The 21,110-nt window shown below is 36.3% G+C and overlaps 2 protein-coding genes across 4 annotated transcripts in view; one reads left to right on the forward strand and one right to left on the reverse strand.

Annotated features, from left to right (window-relative positions):
* The window catches only part of CTPS2 (CTP synthase 2), an 83,158-nt gene that overhangs the window by 59,118 nt on the left and 2,930 nt on the right, over positions 1–21,110 (reverse strand). For 2 of the 3 annotated variants that reach the window (XM_063305131.1, XM_063305133.1), the window contains exons 2-3: positions 1,985–2,190; positions 277–447 (exon numbers count right to left, since the gene is read on the reverse strand). In XM_063305131.1, coding sequence (XP_063161201.1) covers positions 277–447; positions 1,985–2,190 — 377 coding nt within the window. Of the gene's footprint in view, positions 1–276; positions 448–1,984; positions 2,191–3,027; positions 3,104–21,110 lie in introns of those variants that run through there. The other variant, XM_063305132.1, reaches the window with a different exon arrangement.
* On the forward strand, positions 7,549–20,097 carry SYAP1 (synapse associated protein 1). Its single transcript, XM_063305130.1, has 9 exons — positions 7,549–7,865; positions 10,078–10,196; positions 11,933–11,999; positions 13,352–13,425; positions 13,759–13,898; positions 14,803–14,942; positions 16,217–16,275; positions 17,103–17,247; positions 17,450–20,097. The coding sequence occupies exons 1-9, from the start codon at positions 7,661–7,663 to the stop codon at positions 17,575–17,577; spliced, it is 1,077 nt and encodes a 358-aa protein (XP_063161200.1). The 5' UTR covers positions 7,549–7,660; the 3' UTR covers positions 17,578–20,097.

Consider the following 21,110-nt stretch of genomic DNA (forward strand, 5'->3'; position numbering starts at 1 on the left):
TATGTTTAATCTTTGAAAGTTATACCACACTGTTATTTAATTTTATTTTTTTTAAAAAAGAAAGTCATACCACACTGTTAATAAGGCAGTGATCTATTTCACAAGTTGTGCTAAGCCTTGTGTTGTTTAAATACAGTTTACTGAGTAAACTAGAATTGACTGGGTTTCTACTAACTTACCACAATGGATTGCTGTGAGAGTAAAATAGGATGATTACATGTGCTGGGTCTCAGGAAGGAAATGATATAATTTGCACATTTTTGAACACAAAGATACCTTGAACAGTTTTTCCCAAGTAATCTCCATGCCTTTCTTTATTGATGACATGCTGGTAGATCTTTCCAGTGGTGATGTTGTTATCCTTGTAAAGGCTAATGTCTAAGAATCTTTCATAGTTTCCCAAGTCTAGATCAACTTCTCCACCATCATTTAGAACAAAAACCTCACCTGAACAAACAAAGCAGTGTTCTTGAAACATATGAAATACTTGGTAAAACATGCTATATTATATTTTTACTAGGATACAGTAGTACTCCATACACACACACACATACACACACATAAACACATACACACACATACACACACATACACACACATACATATACACAAACACATGTAATGTAATATATGTCATGCAGTGCAATCATAAGCATATTTACTCAAAGGTAAATATTGATTAAATGAGGCACACTTTTAAGAAGGATGGTTACAACTGAAATCTAAATGGGTTTGGTGACTGAGCAATCTGCAATTTAGCAATTTACCATTTTCAGAACTCCTTTTCCAAAGACATAAATGATTGCATTTGCTGTATCTTGCAGAGCTGAGATTAAATGTAACAGCTAAAGCTAATTTAAACATTTTAATATATGCAATTAGCTAAATCTGTATGTTTCTTCCTATAAGAATCAAGCTACGTTTGATTGGATTGGATCCATCACTGGCCAAACTATTTTTTCTCCCCAATTAACAAAGACATCATAAGATTTGATTTCATACCATCGCCATTATATTTTGTTTTCTATATTACGTCTTTTCTAGGTATACAGATAACGTATTTTATGTGTATTCTACCATAAACTGTAATCATTTGTTTTTCATGATAATAGGTTGAAATGAGAGATACTACACCATATGAAATAGACCCAGTTTGGTGTAGTGGTTAAAGGCACCAGGCTAGAGACTGGAGACGGTGAGTTCTAGCCCCACCTTAGGCATGAAGGCAGCTGGGTGACTGTGGGCCAGTGACCCTCTCTCAGCCCTAGGAAGGAGGCAGTGGCAAATCACTTCCAAAGATGTTGCCAAGAAAACTGCTGCAATACAAGGAATGCTGAGGAACTGGAAAGAGCGTAGAGAAGAACAACAACGATGGTAAAAGGCTTGGAGTTTAAATCCTATGAAGAACTGTTAAAAGAAATGGGTATGTCTAGCCTTAAAGAAAAGGAAGCCAAGGGGAGAGATACTAGCAGTTTTCCAGTGCTGGAAGGGCTATCACAGGGAAGAGGGTATGGATTTATTCTCTGTAGTGCCCAAGGGTAGAACAAGAACCAGTGGGTAGGTTTACAGAGAAAAATCCAAACTCAAAATAAGGAGGAATTTTCTGAACTTGAGACCTATGAAGCAGTTGAAAAGTCTGCCTCTTAGAGGTGTGGGTACTGTATCACTGGAAATTTTCAAACTGGAACAGCCATTTTTCTGGGATATCTCAGGATTCCTGCCATGGGCAGTGGATTGAATTATAAGACCTTTACTTCAAAATAAGGACCTTTACTTAAAATGCCAATTATGACCAAATGAGAGTTTATTCCCTACAGACACTATAATAAGCCATAATAAGCTTGAGCTAAGTGAGACTTCTATTTAAATAATTGTGCATAAATGTGCAATGGAATCAATACAACATAATATGTTCTGGAATGCCGTTTTCCAAAAATGTTTTAAAAAATAAAGTTGTAAAAAAATAAGCTTATGTCACAAATACCATGTTCATATGGTGAGAATGTTCCAGCGTCTATGTTAATGTAAGGATCTATTTTGATTGCAGTTACCCGGAGGCCACAGGATTTCAGGATGGTACCTATGCTGCTCGCAATAATTCCTTTGCCAATACCCGAAATGACACCACCAGTTACCAGGATGTACTTCATGGGAAAATTATGGGTGTGCTGTATATCTTGAGCTGGAATCCTAAAAATGAAACAGTTAGATACAAATATCAACACAAGAAATAACTATCATAGCATATCGTATGTATTTAGCACAGTAGGACTAGAATTAAGAATTAATTTAAGACATTAAATAACACCAAGAACATTTATATATAGCATAATGTAATATAGTTATTTATAGTTGCTCTCAAAATAAACTGTAAACGACAAGCAACTAAAAAGCTAAAGGCTTACCAGTTTAACCAATACTAGAACGTTTTAAAAGAAGATCGGGAGGAGGTAAGGCACATGCCAATTCAAGCAAATGTGTTCTTAATTCATGGGACTGACTAAAAAGGATCTTGAAATAGAGATGCAAGAGTTCAGTGAAAATGTGAATGCAACGTGCTGTTGCAGTTGCTGTTTTTAGAAAAAGGAAAATACAGTGTTGGGGATCCTGAGAAAGGAGACATAAAACTGCCAACACTGCTTTTTTAAAAAGCGGTCTCCTTTCAATCAGACTTGTTTTGTGTAATTTCAGATCCATTTAGTTTTCTTGGCAATAATGCAAAAGAGGTTTTTCACTGCTTGCTTCTACAGTGCTTTTCAACTTTCTTTCTAAACTACAGCCTCAATTTTCCACAGAAGTCTCTCCTCAAAGTACTAACCGGGCCCACCATACTTAGGTTCCAAGGTCTAACAGGCGCTGTTACGCATATCCCTGGGGACTGAAATGAGGAAAAATAGTTTTGCTTGATCATATCTCAAATAGGATTTTGTGGAGGTGGAAAAGTGCAGAAAAGCGTAACTCATGTGACCAAGAGAGCAACTGGACATCAAATCCTTCTCTTCTTGCTGATTAGGAAAGAGTACTTACCAAACAGTCTCAAAGAGGTTTTGGAAACAGCTGAGGCAGATCAGAAAGGGGGAAGATGGAAAGGGAAACTGCTAAGTGGTTAGAGGAGGAGTATAAACGTCACTTTAGCAGCACAAAAGAGCAACGTGTCCCAGAGACTGGTAGATGAAGAAGCTAAGGCACAAGCCTGAGGGTAATTAGGCCAAGAGAGAGCCTACGTCTGTCTGTCTCCGAGGATGCAAGGGCTTCTGAACTGCCCTTCACTTTCACTGACCAGCTTCCGGAAGAAGAGCCTATGAGACACTACTTTGAGACCATCTGTTGGCAAGTGACAAGTGTTTTCAGCTTACTTTCATTTTGTTATCATCCATGGTAGAAATGTTTGCATTTACTGACACCTACTGAGAAAACGAGGAATTGCGGATCATGAATTTGACTATTTTTCCTTGTTTCTCAAGCAGGGCAAACAAAAGCAATTAACTGCAGGCTTAGATGCAGGGGGTTCTTCAAATCCACCTTTGGTCATGAGGATGCAGCACAGAAATAGCCAAGGGGCCAGTATTCCCATCCAAGGAAGATACATACTTAAAGCTTGTAGCTTGGATAACTGGCAGAATATGATAAAGTTTGATGCCCTTGCGCATAATATAAAGAAAGTGATGGAAAAACCACTTCCTCTCTCTCTTAATATTGGAACTACAGCTCATCTAGTTCCTGTGACTGAATAGAGAGATCAGAGGAAGCACTTCAACACCTACTGGGTAATTAAACTGTGGGGATTTACTAAAGGATACAACAGCAGTTGCACAATTCAACAGCTTGAAAGGGAAGTAATACAAGCTCAAGATGGAAAAGGTTGTCAGTGGCTTCCAGTCACAGATTACCTCCAATATCTGAGGAAGTATGTCTTTCAATACCCATTCCTGGGGATTATCACTGGGAGGGTTCTTATATACGTTGTGGACTTCCCAGTCAAAGATCTAAATGAGTACTGTTGAAACACCGTGGTGGACTAAATTGACTGATCTGATTTAGAGGGATACCGCGTGTTGAATTCTTTCAAGACTGATCTACAAAATGACCAATGGGACTGTATGATCAATTATCTCGTAAACTAGAAAGGGACCAAATGTTTTGAAAAAATAGATATATCAATCCTTTAAAAAACTGCATGATAACAACAAACAAGGTTTATTATAGCCCTAAGGCCAGATACAATAAAATTATATGATAGATATTGAGCTGATTAAGCTTTTCAATATGAAACAATTTAAAACATCACAGTTGGATTACTGCGTTAAGCATAATGCCAAGTCAGTGGTTTTTATTACCTTCTTTGCCCCCACCCCCTTTTCATTAATGCTCCACCTCTCTTTTGCCATAACTTTGGGTCTTCTTCTCCTATTATGCTTTATGGACATTCTTTCCTGGGAAAAGCTGCGTAGTTTACGACCCAACAAAATCCTTATTCCAGTTATGGCTAGTTGGAAGGAGATGACTATTCTCCAGCAGAGTTCTCTATGGAACTGCTAGATGTAATCAGAATTTAAGGCTGAGCTGCTGTTTCTTTCAGTAATGAACAGAGCAGTCCTACAGCTGGGATTACAAGACAAACTGAACCAGAAAGTAACCAGGTGCATTTTAGCATATTCTGACATAATCGTCAGCCAAATATCTAAGGTAATATGAAATTATATTCATGTGTATAATTAATTTTTACAGACTGTTTTACAGTTTTATAACAGGCTGGAAACCAGGAGGCTGTAAGTTCGAGTCCTGTCTTAGGCCTGAAAGCCGGCTGGGTGACCTTGGGCTAGTCCTTCTCTCTCAGCCCAACTCACCTCACAGGGTTGCTGTTGTGGAGAAAATAGGAGGAGGAAGGAGTATTAGGTACGTTCGCCACCTTCAGTTATTAATAAAAAAATAATAAAGGTGGGATTAAAATAAAATTAAATAAATAAATACCCATTTTTAAATAAACAGAGTGGCTAAGGGAGTAATTTCCAAATCCATTGACTTTCAAATGACAGTAAACCTTATCATTTGAACAAAACTAGTACAATCTAATAATATTTGTTGCATATTAATTTATGTTATAGTAGGCTTATGGAGAATTGTTGACCAAACCTGTGCATTTTACTCAATGGCCAGTAAGTGTAACATGATTTATTTGTCAATGAATTCACTCCAAACAACTTACTTGAAGAGAAAGCTAATATAGAAAAGTATCCCAAGTTTGCAGAAACCAGGTTTCCATGGATAGGAATGATGGAATAACATTAGAGTACTATCAGATGAGATCTGACACCCTTCTCCAAAGATGGGGAATTTAGAACAACAGGCTCCAAGAACAAGAAAGTTGAAAAAAAATGGAAAAGCCTATAGAATAAATACAGGTCCTCAAAAGGTCAAAGGATTACCAACAAAAGTACACCTTAAGAATAAATCAATCTCGCATTAAAGGAACTTAGAATTAGGGATAAGAAAATTGTACACATGAAGATTCTGTCCACCTTTTTATCAGATTTGTCCCAAAGGGGGAATAATAATAAATAATATTTAGGCCAAAGACAGAATATAAAGATGCCAAAGTATGCAGAAAGGACGGGTTGATGTAACAGGGATGAGACGGGTTGATGTAACAGGGATGAGACGGTCCCTTAGGTAACCTGGACCCATGCCATGTAGGGCTTTAAAGGTGATAACCAACACCTTGAAATGGACCCGGAAGCAAACTGGCACCCAATGCAGCTCGCGCAGCAATGGGGTAATATGTGCTGATCTTGAAGCACGCAAAATTGTCCGCGCAGCTGCATTTTGGACCAGCTGTAGCTTCCGGATACTCTTCAAGTGTAGCCCCATGTAGAGCGCATTACAGTAGTCTATATGGGAGATGACCAGTGCATGAGTGAACTTAGAAGGTGGATGTTATTCCAGAGAAATAGAAGAAATTATATCTGAATGTGCACAGAGAGAAGTCAATGATCTAAATCTGTTCTTGTCTTAGTGCTATGGAATTAGGGAAAAAAGCCTTATAAGCATACATAAAAGATGTTGTTTCCATAGATTTTCACACATAATGAAAATCACCCATATGTTGATTCACATCAGATAATTTTGCACAGAGCAAGAATAGCAATGCTTTTCATGTGTTTGGGATTGCTGTTCCAATCATCTGTTATGCTGACAGAGGCAACTGTGAACATTTAGACTGTTGAGCCTGGTTCCCCATTCCTGGCTTAAGATACTTTAATGAAATCATTATCAACAAATCAAATGCAATCATATCTACTACTGTACCTAATATATATTGCACTTGTATTTTGCCATATATTTTACATTTATTTGCCAACAATCTTTTGGAACAGTTGTGTATTATTCCTATTTAAAAAATGAAGAACACTGTCTGTGGCCAAGACCACAGACTGCTTACTAACTGTGAAATCCAACTTGGAGCATTTATTTATGTACACTGGCTCTTCTACCAGTAATTACATTTTTCTAAATAAATGCACTTCACTGTTAGTCACCGACAGTAATTTAAACAATTACAACTAGTTCCTATGCATTTTATTCATAAATCATGGCCAAGAAATTCAATATAGAAGTTGCTTTAGTGGACATCAGTTTCTTTCAGAAAGCTACATAAGACCTAATTAATTGTTGATCCTGGATTAATGGAGACCGCCAGGGGTATAAGTTTAAACTGGAAGTGAAAAATGTCCCAGAAAAAGGGAGTGACTAACCACTTCTGTAACTTTGCCAAGAAAACTATATGGATGTACCCATTAAGTCCATAGGAGCTTGTTGTTTATTCGTTTAGTCGCTTCCGACTCTTCGTGACTTCATGGACCAGCCCACGCCAGAGCTTCCTGTCGGTCGTCAACACCCCCAGCTCCCCCAGGGACGAGTCCGTCACCTCTAGAATATCATCCATCCATCTTGCCCTTGGTCGGCCCCTCTTCCTTTTGCCTTACACTCTCCCTAGCATCAGCATCTTCTCCAGGGTGTCCTGTCTTCATAGGAGCTAAGCTTGATTAAAGCGGACATCTAGTCTGTGCCCATTTAGATACAATCCACTTAACTCTTTCAAAATAACACATGGAAGTGTTTTAATTTTAGCTGGCAGTGCCTTACTTTGCATTCAGTTCTCTTTCTGTAAAACCTAAACACTTAATTGCATATGGAATTATTTCTTCTGTTACAGATTTGTCTTTCATTAGGCGAGCAGGACGAATATATTACGACACCAATCATGGTGGATTACAGCCCCTTCCAAACAAGTTTTACTGAACAGAATTTATTGTACTGAACAGTATTTGTACTTTGAACAGAGCAGATTCGATTATGTGCCTCTAAAAAAGATAGGCCACCATCGGCGGTATGCCTGGCCCATATTAACAGGGCGGCGAAAGGGGGCGCTGATTAGAAGCGGATCACGTGCGGCAGTAGAAAAACAGAGATCCACGGTGCCGCTGGTGATGTGATGTCATCATCCGGATGACTTGGTAGGCGGGCTCTCACTTTCTTCCGGAAACAAAGGCTGCCTTCCCCTCAGCCAGCCCGGGCCTGGCGCTGTTGAGGCGCCGAACACCGTTGAGGGAGAAGTTCGGTAGAATAGGGCGGCTGCGGAAGGCAGCGCGAACCTTTTAAGATGTTGCGCGGCCTGAGCGGCTGGTTGGGGATGAGCTGGGCGGAGGAGGAAGAAAAACCGTCTCTCCCCGAAGAGGAAGCCAGGACTGGCGGGGAAGATGATGTCGTCCCTGGAAGAGACGCGACCCCGCGGAGCCACGAAGAGGAGGGACTGAAGGGAGACCCAGGCTCGGACCCGCTCCTTAACCAAGCCAAGGGGCTCGGCAGTGAGTGTCTCGTTCCTCCTCCGCGGAATCCCGTAGCCAAGAGCCCCCTCCCTCCGCCCCGCCTTGCAATGGGCCGCTTGCTATGTGCTTCTAGGCAGCCCTGGCATAGGCCCTACAAATAATCATTTCTGTAAATCGTTCACTCAGTTCCCCCTCCTGGATGGCCTCAAAAATCCGGACGACCACTAGATGGCAGCAGAGACAAATTGAGATCTTTTTGCGGCCGACAAAAGGTTTATTTGTTGAATTTGCATACCACCCAGAGTCATTGGGAGTCGGACAGCATACAAATTTAATAATAAATAAAGTTGCAGTCTTATGGTGGACTTGGGATAAAGTCCCAGTGGTCATAAGCTGGGCCTGTTTAACCTCACTAGCGCTGACTTCCACGTAAATACGGTGTTTGGCTATTCTATTTACTTAATGGAAGTTGCAGTAATTTCAGTTAAACGCATTTCAGGTTGCAGTTATGGAAATAGCTTTGTCTGGAATTCTACAGGCCTTATTCCTGAATACATTTATAGAACATTCAAGCACCTCTTCAGGGATATTGGAATATCCTTTGTATTTGGTTTCTAAAGCATGTGAAAAAGGAACACGCTCCATTTCCGTATTAGTAGAAAAATCTATGTTTAAAAAATTCGTAAGTGTTGGTCATGACAGCAGCAATAAAGTTGAGACAAGTGGTTTTGGGCAGCAGAGGAGTTTTTGAAATAAGGAGAAATTCTGAATAATCTTCAAAATTCCATTCAGGGCAACATTTAACAGTTTAGAGTCCATATGCTCTTTTAAAATTCAGATTTTTGAGACTGGCTTTTTTAATGCAAATTTTATTTTCCTGGGTATGACAGTTGTTTTTAAATATCTGAGCTTGCCTAAGTTATTTCTTATTTTGCAATTAACTACAGTATTCTTAGCTGTAATTATTAGCATAGATAAAATATAAATGTGGTCAGGTATACTATAAAAAACAAAACAAAAAAACCTAGCAGGTGAGATTCATTACAGGTGTTTTTCTTCCCAGAAATTGTTATTCCTAATTTTAGTCAACCACCCCAGTTGCTCTTGCCTAGGTCTGCTGATCAGCTATTTTAGCTGTATCTATTTAATTATATACTTCTATGTGTTATGCTTATATGTACTTTCATTATTTTTTATTATCCACTGCTAGAGCCTCTTTTAATACAATCAGTTACTTTATTGCAATTGCTTTTTAACTCTTAAGCCATAATCACTCCTATTATTCTACTCTACAGCATTATACTACCTTTAATCACAGTATTAATATTAAACATAGTTTATAGTAGTGATTTTTATTTCATGTTAGCTATTTTTATTAAGTCGTCATTCTATAGTTCTAACTAAGCTTACCAATTTTCACTACATTTGCTCCTGTGTTTAAAATCTTAAATGTATAATTTTACTTTTATTGGTGTCATGATTTATAGTTTGTGTAATTTTTTGAAAAAAAAAATACCCAGATTACACTATTATTTCAGTGAGGTGGCTGAAATCCTAGTTTTCAAAGCCATGTTTTGCTGGCTAATGACCAAAACAAATAGACTTACTACAGATGTTTCCCTACTGAGTTCAGGGTTTTTATCATGTATCTTAGATTTGTCGTACTTCTTTATTTTATCTTGAGAAATAGCACAGTTTATATTCCAGAGTGTCTACCAAAGAAAACTTCATTCAAAAGACAGTTGTTTTTTCAATTTAGGATTGGTTCAGGAATATCTCATGTCATAATATTCTGTACCAGGCACTACTTAAAAACATTGATCTATAAAAAGCGGGTGGATACAATGTATAAACCATTTAAAAATTGAAATGAGTCACATTATAGCTTACCATGTTGTCTCAAACAAGCCAATATGTGCAGTCACTTTAATCAAAGAACCTACATCCAGAATACTTCTTCCTGTTTTAACATCAGAAGTTACTTAAAATCAAGTTATGTTGATATGCTGATTTGTGCACTATATTATCAGTGATGCTGAGAAACACTAGTCTGCTGTGCAACTGGACCTTCTGCGTGTGAGTTCCCCTTGCTCCTGATTATTGTGCATTAATTATACTGCATGTTTTTAAGCCCTGGCAGAGCTGAATGAATAAATAATTCTGAATTCTTCAGATCCATATTAATTTTCTGAGTTTCTGAAGCCCAGGAAGGAAAAGATTCTAAGCTTAACTGGTCTCTTATCTCCAAAAGGTTATATTTTCAGTTTTGCTACAACGGCTACAAAAAAGATATCTGAATCAGTTGCTGAAACAGCACAAACTATAAAGAAGTCTGTTGAAGAAGGAAAAATAGAAAATATAATTGATAAGGTACTTTTGTTGTAAATAATTGTAAAAACTGGCATTTTTGTTTTACTCTGCTTTAAAATCATTTTGATGGCTACTGGTTTTATACTTTTGGCACATGGCAGCACCTAGGCTTAGAAGCTAAGCAGGGTCAAGCCAGGATAATATTTGGGACATCACAGAAAAGTCTTAAGGCTATAGGTTAGAGTAGAAAGTTGAAAAATCTCCAGGAAGAAGGTAATGGCAAACCACTTAAAGAAAACCGTATGATTCTTGTCTTTACGCTACACATCTTACAAGTTTATGTTAATTGTATTGATATTTATAGGTTTCGTCACAATTAAAATGTATATACTTTACATTGCGCAGACAACTCAAACTGAATTGAGTTCAAGAATGAAGTCCTTTTAGATATTGTGCTTATAAAACTGCCTCTAGTGCTACTAAATGAGTCTTTATGGTGTATACAGTACTTTATATCAAATAAGACAAGATTATGGCCCAGTTCACATGACCGTATATTGAGCAAACACATCAAATACTTTATTATAGTTACCTGCTTTGGAACAAGCAGGCTATTTTACCATTGTGCAATTGAGCTTGAACTGGTTTCCAGCTTTAGATGAAGAAACGTGTGCTGTTTACCAGCAAAGAACTTATTGGTTAAGCTAAGAAATAATATACTTGTTAAGCTAGGATATAAGAGTATGAATGTGGAAAAAGTATTGAATTTGGATGCCATTGCTAATACTATCTATAGTAATACAGATTTGATTTGTGTAAGGATCTGCAAAATGAAAATATTTATCTACAGGCTTCATTAAAAGAAACATATTGTATCCAAGCTATTTGTTGTTTCTGATATCTACTATTTCAGACTGTAGGTATTTTGTGTGGCTTAAAAGACTAGATGGGGAAATGCAATAGGCTCACTTTTTTATATTTTATGCTAAAAACACTGTTTGAACCTTGGATCACCCATTTTAAGGTGGAATAATATTAGTTCTTTTCTTTTTCTCTCAAGCCTTAAAATTTAAAGGCTTGAGAAAAAGGAAAAACTAATATTACTCTACTATGTGAGTAGTTTTTTTTTTTTTTAAAGGCAAGTCCTGGCATTTATGAAAGGAATAAAAAGACCTATGAAAAAAGACCTATGAAATATGCAAAATGCAGGCATATTCCTCTATTTAGCCAGAAGTTCTTTGATAAAAGATATATTTATGTAAGCTACTTTGGGTACCACTGAAATGTGTAAATCTTACACACTTAGTTTTATTGACTTTTTACTACAGGCTATATAAAGAACTAATGTAAATGAAATGTTAATATTAATAAAAGTCTGGTTTGTCAACTTTTTTTAGAAACTGTCCACTTTGTTTAACAGTGGTTAAGGCACCAGGCTAGAATCCAGGAGCCTGTAGTCCTGCCTCCAATGCATGGAGAAGAGTCAGTCCAAACCAAAAAAGTTTGGTCTAGTGGTTAAGGCATCAGCTAGAAACCAGGAGACTGTGAGTTCTAGTCCCGCCTTAGGCATGAAAGCTGGCTGGGTGACCTTGGGCCAGTCCCTCCCTCTCAGACCAACGGACCTCACAGGGTGGTGGTTGTGGAGAAAATAGGAGGAGGAAGGAGTAATAGGTATGTTCCCTGCCTTGAGTTATTTATAAAAATAATAAAGGCAGGATAATAAATAAAAAGGGAAAATGACTATTTCAAATGTTTAACCTTTTTTTTTCATTTTTCATATTTACCTTTTGTGGTAGACAATTATAGGAGAATTTCAGAAGGAACAAGAAAAATTTGTTCAACAGCAACACACCAAAAAATCAGGTATTTTTTAAATTGGCTACAAAAATAAGAATAATCATATTAGAAATAGAGTAGATTCAACAGCATGGATGTGGGAAGGGGACAGAGTTTTTCCTGGCACATAAGCAGAAAACCACTTGCATGATATTGGATGGAACAACTTGTATTAAAATAGCTGATTTTTTAAAAAGTATGTCTTATCAGAAAAACAAAATTAAGATCATGTTTCATATAAAATATGAAGTTATATTGTATAAGATGTGATATAACATAAAACGTGTGTTACAAGAAAGTAATGTTTATCTATTTACAAATCATAAAAATAGTGCATTCCTTATTTGTCCAACAATTTGTATCTTTAGGAAAGAACAAAAAGCCTTTATCCTGCAACATAATCTGAAAAAGCTCCTTGTATTGTAAAAGTATTCTGTAGCAGATTTATGCTGTGTTCTTCCTATAATGAGTAAAGAGAAGCATATACAGTCTCACCAACTCCAGTTCTGTTTCAATCTGTGTGAAAACTTTGTTCTGTGTGCATGTGTGTGGGGGAGACAGATATCCAATCCAATGGATATGAATTTTGGTAGTTCTAATTTACAAAACTCCTAGTACATCGCATTGGTTCTAATATTGTTGAAATTCTGGGATTCAAGCTAATATTAAAGACCTCAGATATCAACCACATGCATAAACTCCACAAAAATAATTAAAAGCAGCAAAAGAATGCTTGGCTGGATTGTATTCCTGATTGAAGATCTTGCAGTTCACATCTATTACTAAAGAAAGCTTTAATCAAATTATAGGTGATATGCCTGATCAAGGATATGATAATCAGATCCCTGCTTCTCTCCAATTAGCGAAATTGACAGGAATCAAATGCACATCCAAAATAAGGAATTATATGCAGAAACCTTCTGCTGTCTGTGCATATATTGGGATTGAAGCCATTATTTGTTCTCAGGAAACATCAAAATGCTACAAAAAGTATACAGCTTTCCTTCAAAATAAAATGTGTGCAGTACATGTATCTTCAAGTACATGTCCAACTATTCTGTTTTAGAAATATGTGGTTGGTTATAGGGCAGAATTTTGCGATTTTCCTCTCATTGTGGTCTCCCATGCTGAATCAGACAATCTCCCATGGGAAAAAGAAAATTCAGGGATAAATGCTGCCTTCTTACCAGTAGATGGAGGGGATTTCTCCACAGATTTATGAAATCAGTTCAATTAATTTTTGCTGCTTAACAGTATTACTGGTTTGAGCATTCTTCTGACACACCTTAGCAAGAGGATTCTCTTAGTCAAAGATACCAGCTGTTCAGTGGTCTCTTGATTGAATGCAATTATATAAAGTATTTCTTTTCTGCTCACAGATACAGCTGTGCCTCCATGGGTAGACAGCAATGAAGAAGAGACAATTCAGCAACAAATATTGGCCTTATCAGCAGTATGTGGCAGGTTTTTGCTTTTTATCTCTTGAGCCAGGAATGGGGGAAAAACTAGTTCAGCCAACCTCTGGAGAACCATAAGCTTCCCATTCCTAGCTTAAGCTATTAATTTCTTTAAAACATACATGTTTTGTTACCTAACAAGATAATTCAGTTATGATGTGATAATTTTTTTTCAAAATCCCTGACACAATTAAGAATCGTAATTAATAAAACTATTCATTAAATTACGTTCATGATGTAATTCATTTCTCAAAATAATACATTGACAAATATTTTTTCACGATAACAACAGCTTTCAACCTCTGACAGCCACATTTTATTTTACAAAGGACAGAAGAAACTTTCTGCGTGACCCACCAGCAGGGGTTCAGTTTAATTTTGACTTTGATCAGATGTATCCAGTAGCCATGGTGATGCTTCAAGAAGATGAGCTTCTAAATAGAATGAGATTCGATCTTGTTCCAAAACAGTGAGTGATCCATCTATATTTGATAAGCTATTTTCTTAATCACCTGGCTATGAAGAAAAATGGTTGCTTGAAAGTTATCAGTTATTACTATCTGCTTAATTTTTCCATTAAAATAAGACTTGATAATTAAGGTGTGATACACTGTTCAAGACTATCTTTGAACTGTTTAAAATTATGAATGCTGGTTTTTTAAAGAATTTCTGTATCAGATACTTGTACTATTTGTCATTATGCTAATGATATACATTGACACAAATGATATAAATTGACATAAATTTAGCATAATTTGGTGTAAATTTAAGTTACTTATCTGGACGACTTTGAATGCAACAGACTTGGATATTAGGATATATACTTTGTCCATGGCATCCAGTCTACTAAACAGGGATCTCTTAAATTGAGGTTTTATTGTTTCATCTAATTCCAAAGAAAGTAATTCTGAAGTTTCTTGACAAGGTCTCAAGTTTAAACATTTAGCTCACTTTGCCTGAACTAGAAAAAAATTAAGTAGGTTGGACCTAGATTGTATTTTTGATGGGAAATCCTAGGGCAATGGCAAACCTCTTCCATATTGATGTCAAGAAAACAAGTATCTCAACTCTGTGGAGACCTTAGTTATAATAGCTATTGCATATGTAAGACTGTAACCTTAATACACAGATTCATTTAATCCATGCAATTCCAGCTTTTTGGAACAACACTGATTATATCCCCTCCACTTCACATGCAAATGTATGAATTATACCTAACCAATGGGATAAGCTGTGTTTCTCAGACTGCACCCCCCACACACACCGTGTAAAAACATTGACTGGCAATTAAAGCAAATGTTTATAAGTAAAGTCTGTATACCTAGTGTTATAAAGTAAGTACTTACTAACAAAAATGTATGTGCTGTCCTCAGTGTAAAGGAAGAGGTGTTCTGGAGGAATTATTTTTACCGTGTCTCCCTTATTAAACAGTCTGCACAACTTACAGCACTGGCTGCACAACAACAAGCAGCAAGAAAAAAGAATGGCAGTGAAGAGGATAGACAGCTAACAGGTAGCTATTGCTTTAAACAAGCATTTTAAAATTTAGGCAATTTTTCCCTTAGTTTTTTTTTTTAATCCAAGCTTCTTACATCTTCAATCTCATATGAAATATTCCTTAGATAAGTGGGAGATATAGAAAACTTCAACAATATTTTTTGCACAAAATTATTATAGCATATTCATCCTAAAAGTTTTAATGAAACTGCATTTTCTAACAAAATCAATTTGTTATAAACAAGTTCAACTCCCTTCTGTAGATAAAACTGAAAGAAATTGATATACAAAATGATACAGTAAGTGCCACAGTTGTGGGTCTAAAAAGAGATGATATGCCTAATTGATTTTAAAATCTTACTCTGAGTATATAATTGTTAAATCCATGTAATTGTATTACATCTTGGGTTAAAAATTAAAAATGGTTCTGCTTAGAGGTTTACAATTCTGTACAGTTCTGCTATTCATGGCATGCATGTTACTTCCTTCTGTTAAATATGAAGCCGCTACATTCCTACTCTGAAACGGAAGAGAATAGAGACATTGTCCTGCTACTCTGACAGCCATTTCTGCCTATTTTTCAGCTTTAAAAATCTGAGACACTGCATTGATTAGGCATGACAAGTATTTTGGCAGCACAGAGCCAAACCAACAACCTCTTTTCAGATCCAGGAGTAAAGTCTTGTCTCTGATTGTTTGTGGACGTGCAATATAATCCTAGGGAACATGATTCAGATACAGATCAAAACATTTGTTTTAATCATCTAAGGCCAGCCAAAATGTGTAGACCTGATTCAGACACCAGAAAAACAAGGCCTGTTACCTCTTTTATAAACTCCAGAAAACTTTCGACTTCCATCCTGCCCTACATCTCCCTTCCTTCTTCCTCTTCTTTGTACGTCAAGAGAGGCTATTTTAAGCTTGACTGTGGTTCATAACAAACCATACTTTTTGCTTCATTCATTTATTTATTTATATTTCAAATTTAGTCACCATCTCACTCAAAATATGAGAACTTGTATCTTGTTAAAACCACAACTAAGAAACCAAGAGATCAAATCAGTAATAAAGACAAACTACCCTTTTTTACAGACGCAAGCCAAGCAGTAAAATATTCCTCTGCTGAAGGTAGAGAAGGAAATAGAGAAGTATAGGCTTGCTATTCATACATGCAATAACAGTAAATCACAGCTTGGTATCAATGACTATATAGTCATTTACATGCATTAAAATACCATGCCTTGAGAGAAAATACCTTCAGAATTTTACTGTATATATGTTTCCCCCTAGACACTGCGAGGCCAAAGACACCACCTGTTGCAATCAAACCTCAGCTGAAACATCAAGAGGTAAACTTACTTTATAGTGACAATTAAAGCATGCACTCACAGCATAAGCATATTTAGAATTTCCAAAATCCAAACTATGTTCTAATTGCTCCACAAAGTCGTTATGTTCAGTCACACTCTCTCAGCCCAACTCACCTCACAGGGTTGTTGTTATGGGGAAAATAGGAGGAAGAAAGAGTATTTGGTATGTTTGCCTCCTTGAGTTATTTATAAAAATAATAAAGGCAGGATATAAAATAAATAAACTGACTAGAGAGTAAAAAAATGGCTAAAATGAAGTCTGAATTGTAGTTTAAGAAGTATCACCAGTAGAAACTTTTTTAGTTAGGAGTTTGCTTAAAGCTACCTATTCAAGCCATTTTTCCTTGATCATTCTACCAAAATTACGTTTTCTTAGCCTAGAAAATCTAAGGATGGACTGTAGTTAGTACCAATAATCTTTTCATAACAGTAGCACAGTGCAGTTTTTTCCTGCTGGATAACAAATGTGACATGCTCCGAGAGGAATCCTAAAAACATTGTTGAGATAAAGTGGATATCTGACTGTATTCTCTACTGTAATCTGCTATAATGTAGATATATAGTTATTAATTGAATTATTAGAAAGTACAAGTATTCTTGGTTTAGATATTTTATATATTTATTAAACAGATTTATATAGCTGCCCAATACACACACGGTGACTCTGGGTGGTTTACAAAATTAAATATTCTTTACATGTGACGTCAGTATTTTTCCATTCCTCATAACAATTTAATAGTATAAGTGCTTCTAATAAAGTAAGGTTCTTTACATTCTAAAATTACTCCTTTAAAATTATATTAAAGGATGATGAAGAGATTTCTACTAGTCCAGGTGTATCTGAATTTGTAAGTGATGCTTTTGATGCTTGCAACCTGAATCAGGAAGATTTGAGGAAAGAGATTGAACAGCTTGTGCTTGACAAGAAAAAGGAAACAACTATAGTCGACGGTAAAAGTTATTCTTCATGTTCTAATAATTTGGTCCTGCTGGTACAAAATCCATAAAAATAGTATTTTGTTAAAGGTGGCATTTGACTGTTCTTGGTCTTAAAAAATTTTGTGCCTTCAAGTATAAGATTCTATTAATACTAAATTCCATGTTGAGTCCTACAGTCCTGTAAACCTGGATGTGCTTTGCTGTTTCTATTTAGAAGAAACTGCAGACTGGGAAAAAGAACTACAACAAGAACTTCAAGAATATGAAGTAGTCACAGAATCAGAAAAACGAGATGACAACTGGGACAAAGAAATAGAAGAAATGCTACAGAGAGAAAATTGATCACTTTGCCTAGAACGTTTTCCAGAAACTGACATGAACTTGTTCTTACACCTGCTTCAAGCACTTTCCTTGAGGCCCAAAGTTCTTTGTAAAATAAGACTCCAGGTGTTACATAATCAGGTACAGAAACTGTTCTCAGAAAATACTGTCTATAAATCTAGCAAGCTGTAAGGCAATTCTTGCTTGTATGTTAGGAATTTCTAATCATCCCAAATTTTCATTGTTAAAGACATTGCAAAATTGATTTTCAGTTTAACACAAAGTAGTACTTGATGTAAAAAGAGATTCAGAGCACATATGCATACATACACACACACATCTGTGCCTAGAATTATCTGGATCACTGTATTTGTATTTTAATTGTTTTGATATTTTCAGATGGTTAGAGAATGCTAAGTAAATGAAAAATGAATTCCTGACTATAAGTAAAATTGTGACATTTCTTGTAGTAGAAAACTTGTATCTTAACTACTTTCACAGAAGTAATGGCAACTCATGTTGCTATGCTGCTACTTCTGGCCCATATATAAATAATTAAGAAAATACATCTAAATATGAGCATTTTCAAAAATAGATCCTAAAATGACATATACTTGCTGTTTATAGTTCAAATGTTGCTTGTAATTGGCACTTTTGAAATATTGCCATTTTAAATAGAAGCACTGAAGGATTGCACTAATCGTGTAACAGAAAAATCAGTTGGATAATACACTTCCCTTTGCTCCCATAGAAAGATAGAATTTCAGTTTTGATTGATGGCACATGAACCAGCAGAGGATGCATGACTAACATTTGTTGAACAAAACAAATCTGAGCTGCTGTTAGGAAATCACTTTGAAGGTCATATCCAGAACCACAAGCTCTAAAAGGAAAACATCTTGGATCTGTTTGAGACAAAAGTATTCCTTCATTTAAAATTGTAAAAAGTACAGAATACTTTATGGTGACTATTAACACTTAAGGACAGATACTATATTTCTATTTAATGAAAAATTCAGACAACTATCATTAGGTAGTGCTATAAAACATGTTTATAAAAAATACAAAAACCATATACTTACAATATACATTGATACTGAAAAGGTGGTTGCTATTGAATGATAGGCAACATTTCAGTTGGATGAAGTAGCAGAGAAAAAGATGCTATGTAAACTGTATAAAAGATGTACAAGGATACCACTTATCTAACATTACAGTAATTAGTTCCCTAGAGTACTAGGATGATTTTTGAGATCTAATAGGATAGTGGCTAGAACATTTACATTAATTTTGTTTGAAATATCTCATTAGTTCCTAAATAATCTCTCAGAATTATAATGAACACTTTTCATGTAGCCAGTAACTTGATTCTTTGAAATATATAATAATGTAAGCTTTTTATGTTATGCAAACCCAGTACTCAAGAGAATTCAAAAAGTGTTGTAATTGCACCCTACAAATAGATAAGGATAACAGACATAAGCTGAGAGGAGTCACACTATAAATTAGAAAGGGGAACAAAACACAACTTTCCAGAACAAAAAATGTCAAAGGGTAAATCATACAGTATTTACTAGGGGACGCTAGAGTTTTAAAATTCTGCAAAAACGTTCATTAATAGTAACATTGAAGAGTAGATCTCATGTTAGATGATCAAAAGTATTTATTGGGGACAGTTTTATAGCACTCTCAGCTATTTTTCCCCCTTCAGGTAGAAAAATTCCCACTGGACAGTATAGTTAATAGAGATTATATGCATTTCAGTCTTAAAAATGAGGTGTACATGAGACTGTTGTCAAATTAAAGTTTTTCTAATATCCCATTAATTGCTTTTCCCTTATAAAAATCAAACTTAATATTTCTCTGATGTGAAAAGTATTTATTCTGTGTTTCAGTGGTTTTGCATCAGCATATTTCTGATAGTTATTTTTCCTGATTTTAAAGTCAGTTTTTTTCCTTAAAAAGTCTGTTCTGAAATATCAGTTTGACAAAGTTCTTGCTAAGTTATTGTTCGGTTGGAATTTCAGCACCACATTAATAGCACAAAGGATGTTTTTGATATGGCAAGGACATAGTTTATTGTCAGTGCTTCTCTTCATTTGTAGGATAACTAACCTGAAAGAGCCTTTTGGGTTCATTAGCCAGCATCATAAATGCAATTCCAGTTTGCTTAATGGCAGAGAGAATTGGGTATATCTGTATAGTTTATTAAATTATTTACCAATGTAGGGCATAAAAATGTTTGCACTGAAAGTTAAAGCACTTTTGTATAATTTTAGATTTTTGACAAATTAAGCTTTGATCGGTTCCCTATTTACTTTATAATTTATTAGTCTTTTTTACCAGGGAAATAAATAGGAACCTATTTATTTTCCTTCAGTATTTATCTTTTTTCCTTCAAGAACAGATATGAGGGTACGCAAAGGAGACAAGCACATAGGTACTGCTGCATAAGCAGAAATCCACTTGCATGATGCTGATTCTAGCCCCTTGGAAGTAAAATATTTTCTCTCTTCTAAATATAGTTGCAAGTGTTTTTGAGATACTAAGTATTTATCATTCTTGTATACTGTCTCAATTACTAGGACTCTGGCCCTCTCACAGCAATCAACTCACACAACAAAATCCAAATCGTTGGAAAGCATGAAATAAGCAATTATAATCCAACAACCATACTATGGGCCCAGGGCTGTTGGAATAGAATAATTCTCAGGGCCTTTTTAAACAAAAGTAGAGATGGGGTCATCCTACTTTCAAAGGCCAACTATTCCAGAGTGTGGAGAAGAAAGGCTTGGGAAGACTTGATTTCTTATTTTATATAGCCACCCATCTCATTTTTATGTGAATCTCGGTGGCTTACAATATAAAAAAAATAAAACATCGCATCAGGGCATTATCCAACTAATCATCCACACAGCCAGGAAAGGTGCTCTATCCCAGAACCAGGGCCCCAGGCTCAGGCACAAAAGTTTTCAAGGCCTTATGAAAGCCTAACAGGGACAGGGCCAACCTAATCTCAGGGTGGATGATGCTGTAAAGAGCAGGTGCCATGGCAGAAAAGACACTTCCTAGGCCCTACCAGCCAATGGTGCCCAGAGCATGCCCCTCCTGCTGGATCAGGTAGAGACTATTGGGGTGAGATGGTCCCATAAATACACCAGTCCCAAGCCATGAAGGGCTTTAAATCTAACAACCACCTTGAATTGAACCCAGAAGCACACCAGAAGCTTGCACAGCAGTGGTGTCACACTGAATAACCAGTGCCAGTAACCACCAGTTGAAGCTTCCAATACTGTTGGAAGCCCCATTAAAGCACATTGCAGTAGTCCAGTCTGGAGGTCCCAAGGGGACGTCCCAGTCCCATGGACCTCCTCATGGGGTAAGATTCTCTACAGGCATTCTCTAAATGCCTAGACCAGAAGGCAAAATCATGCTCAGTAAGGAAGTTCCCAAAGTTCCTGGCACTACACTACAGAGGTTTGATAGCTTATAACCAGCATTTTGATTTGGCCCCAGAAACCTACTGGCAGCCAGTGCAGTAACCTAAGAATAGG

This window comes from Candoia aspera, chromosome 5 (genome assembly GCF_035149785.1).
Source record: "Candoia aspera isolate rCanAsp1 chromosome 5, rCanAsp1.hap2, whole genome shotgun sequence".
Classification (NCBI taxonomy): domain Eukaryota; kingdom Metazoa; phylum Chordata; class Lepidosauria; order Squamata; family Boidae; genus Candoia; species Candoia aspera.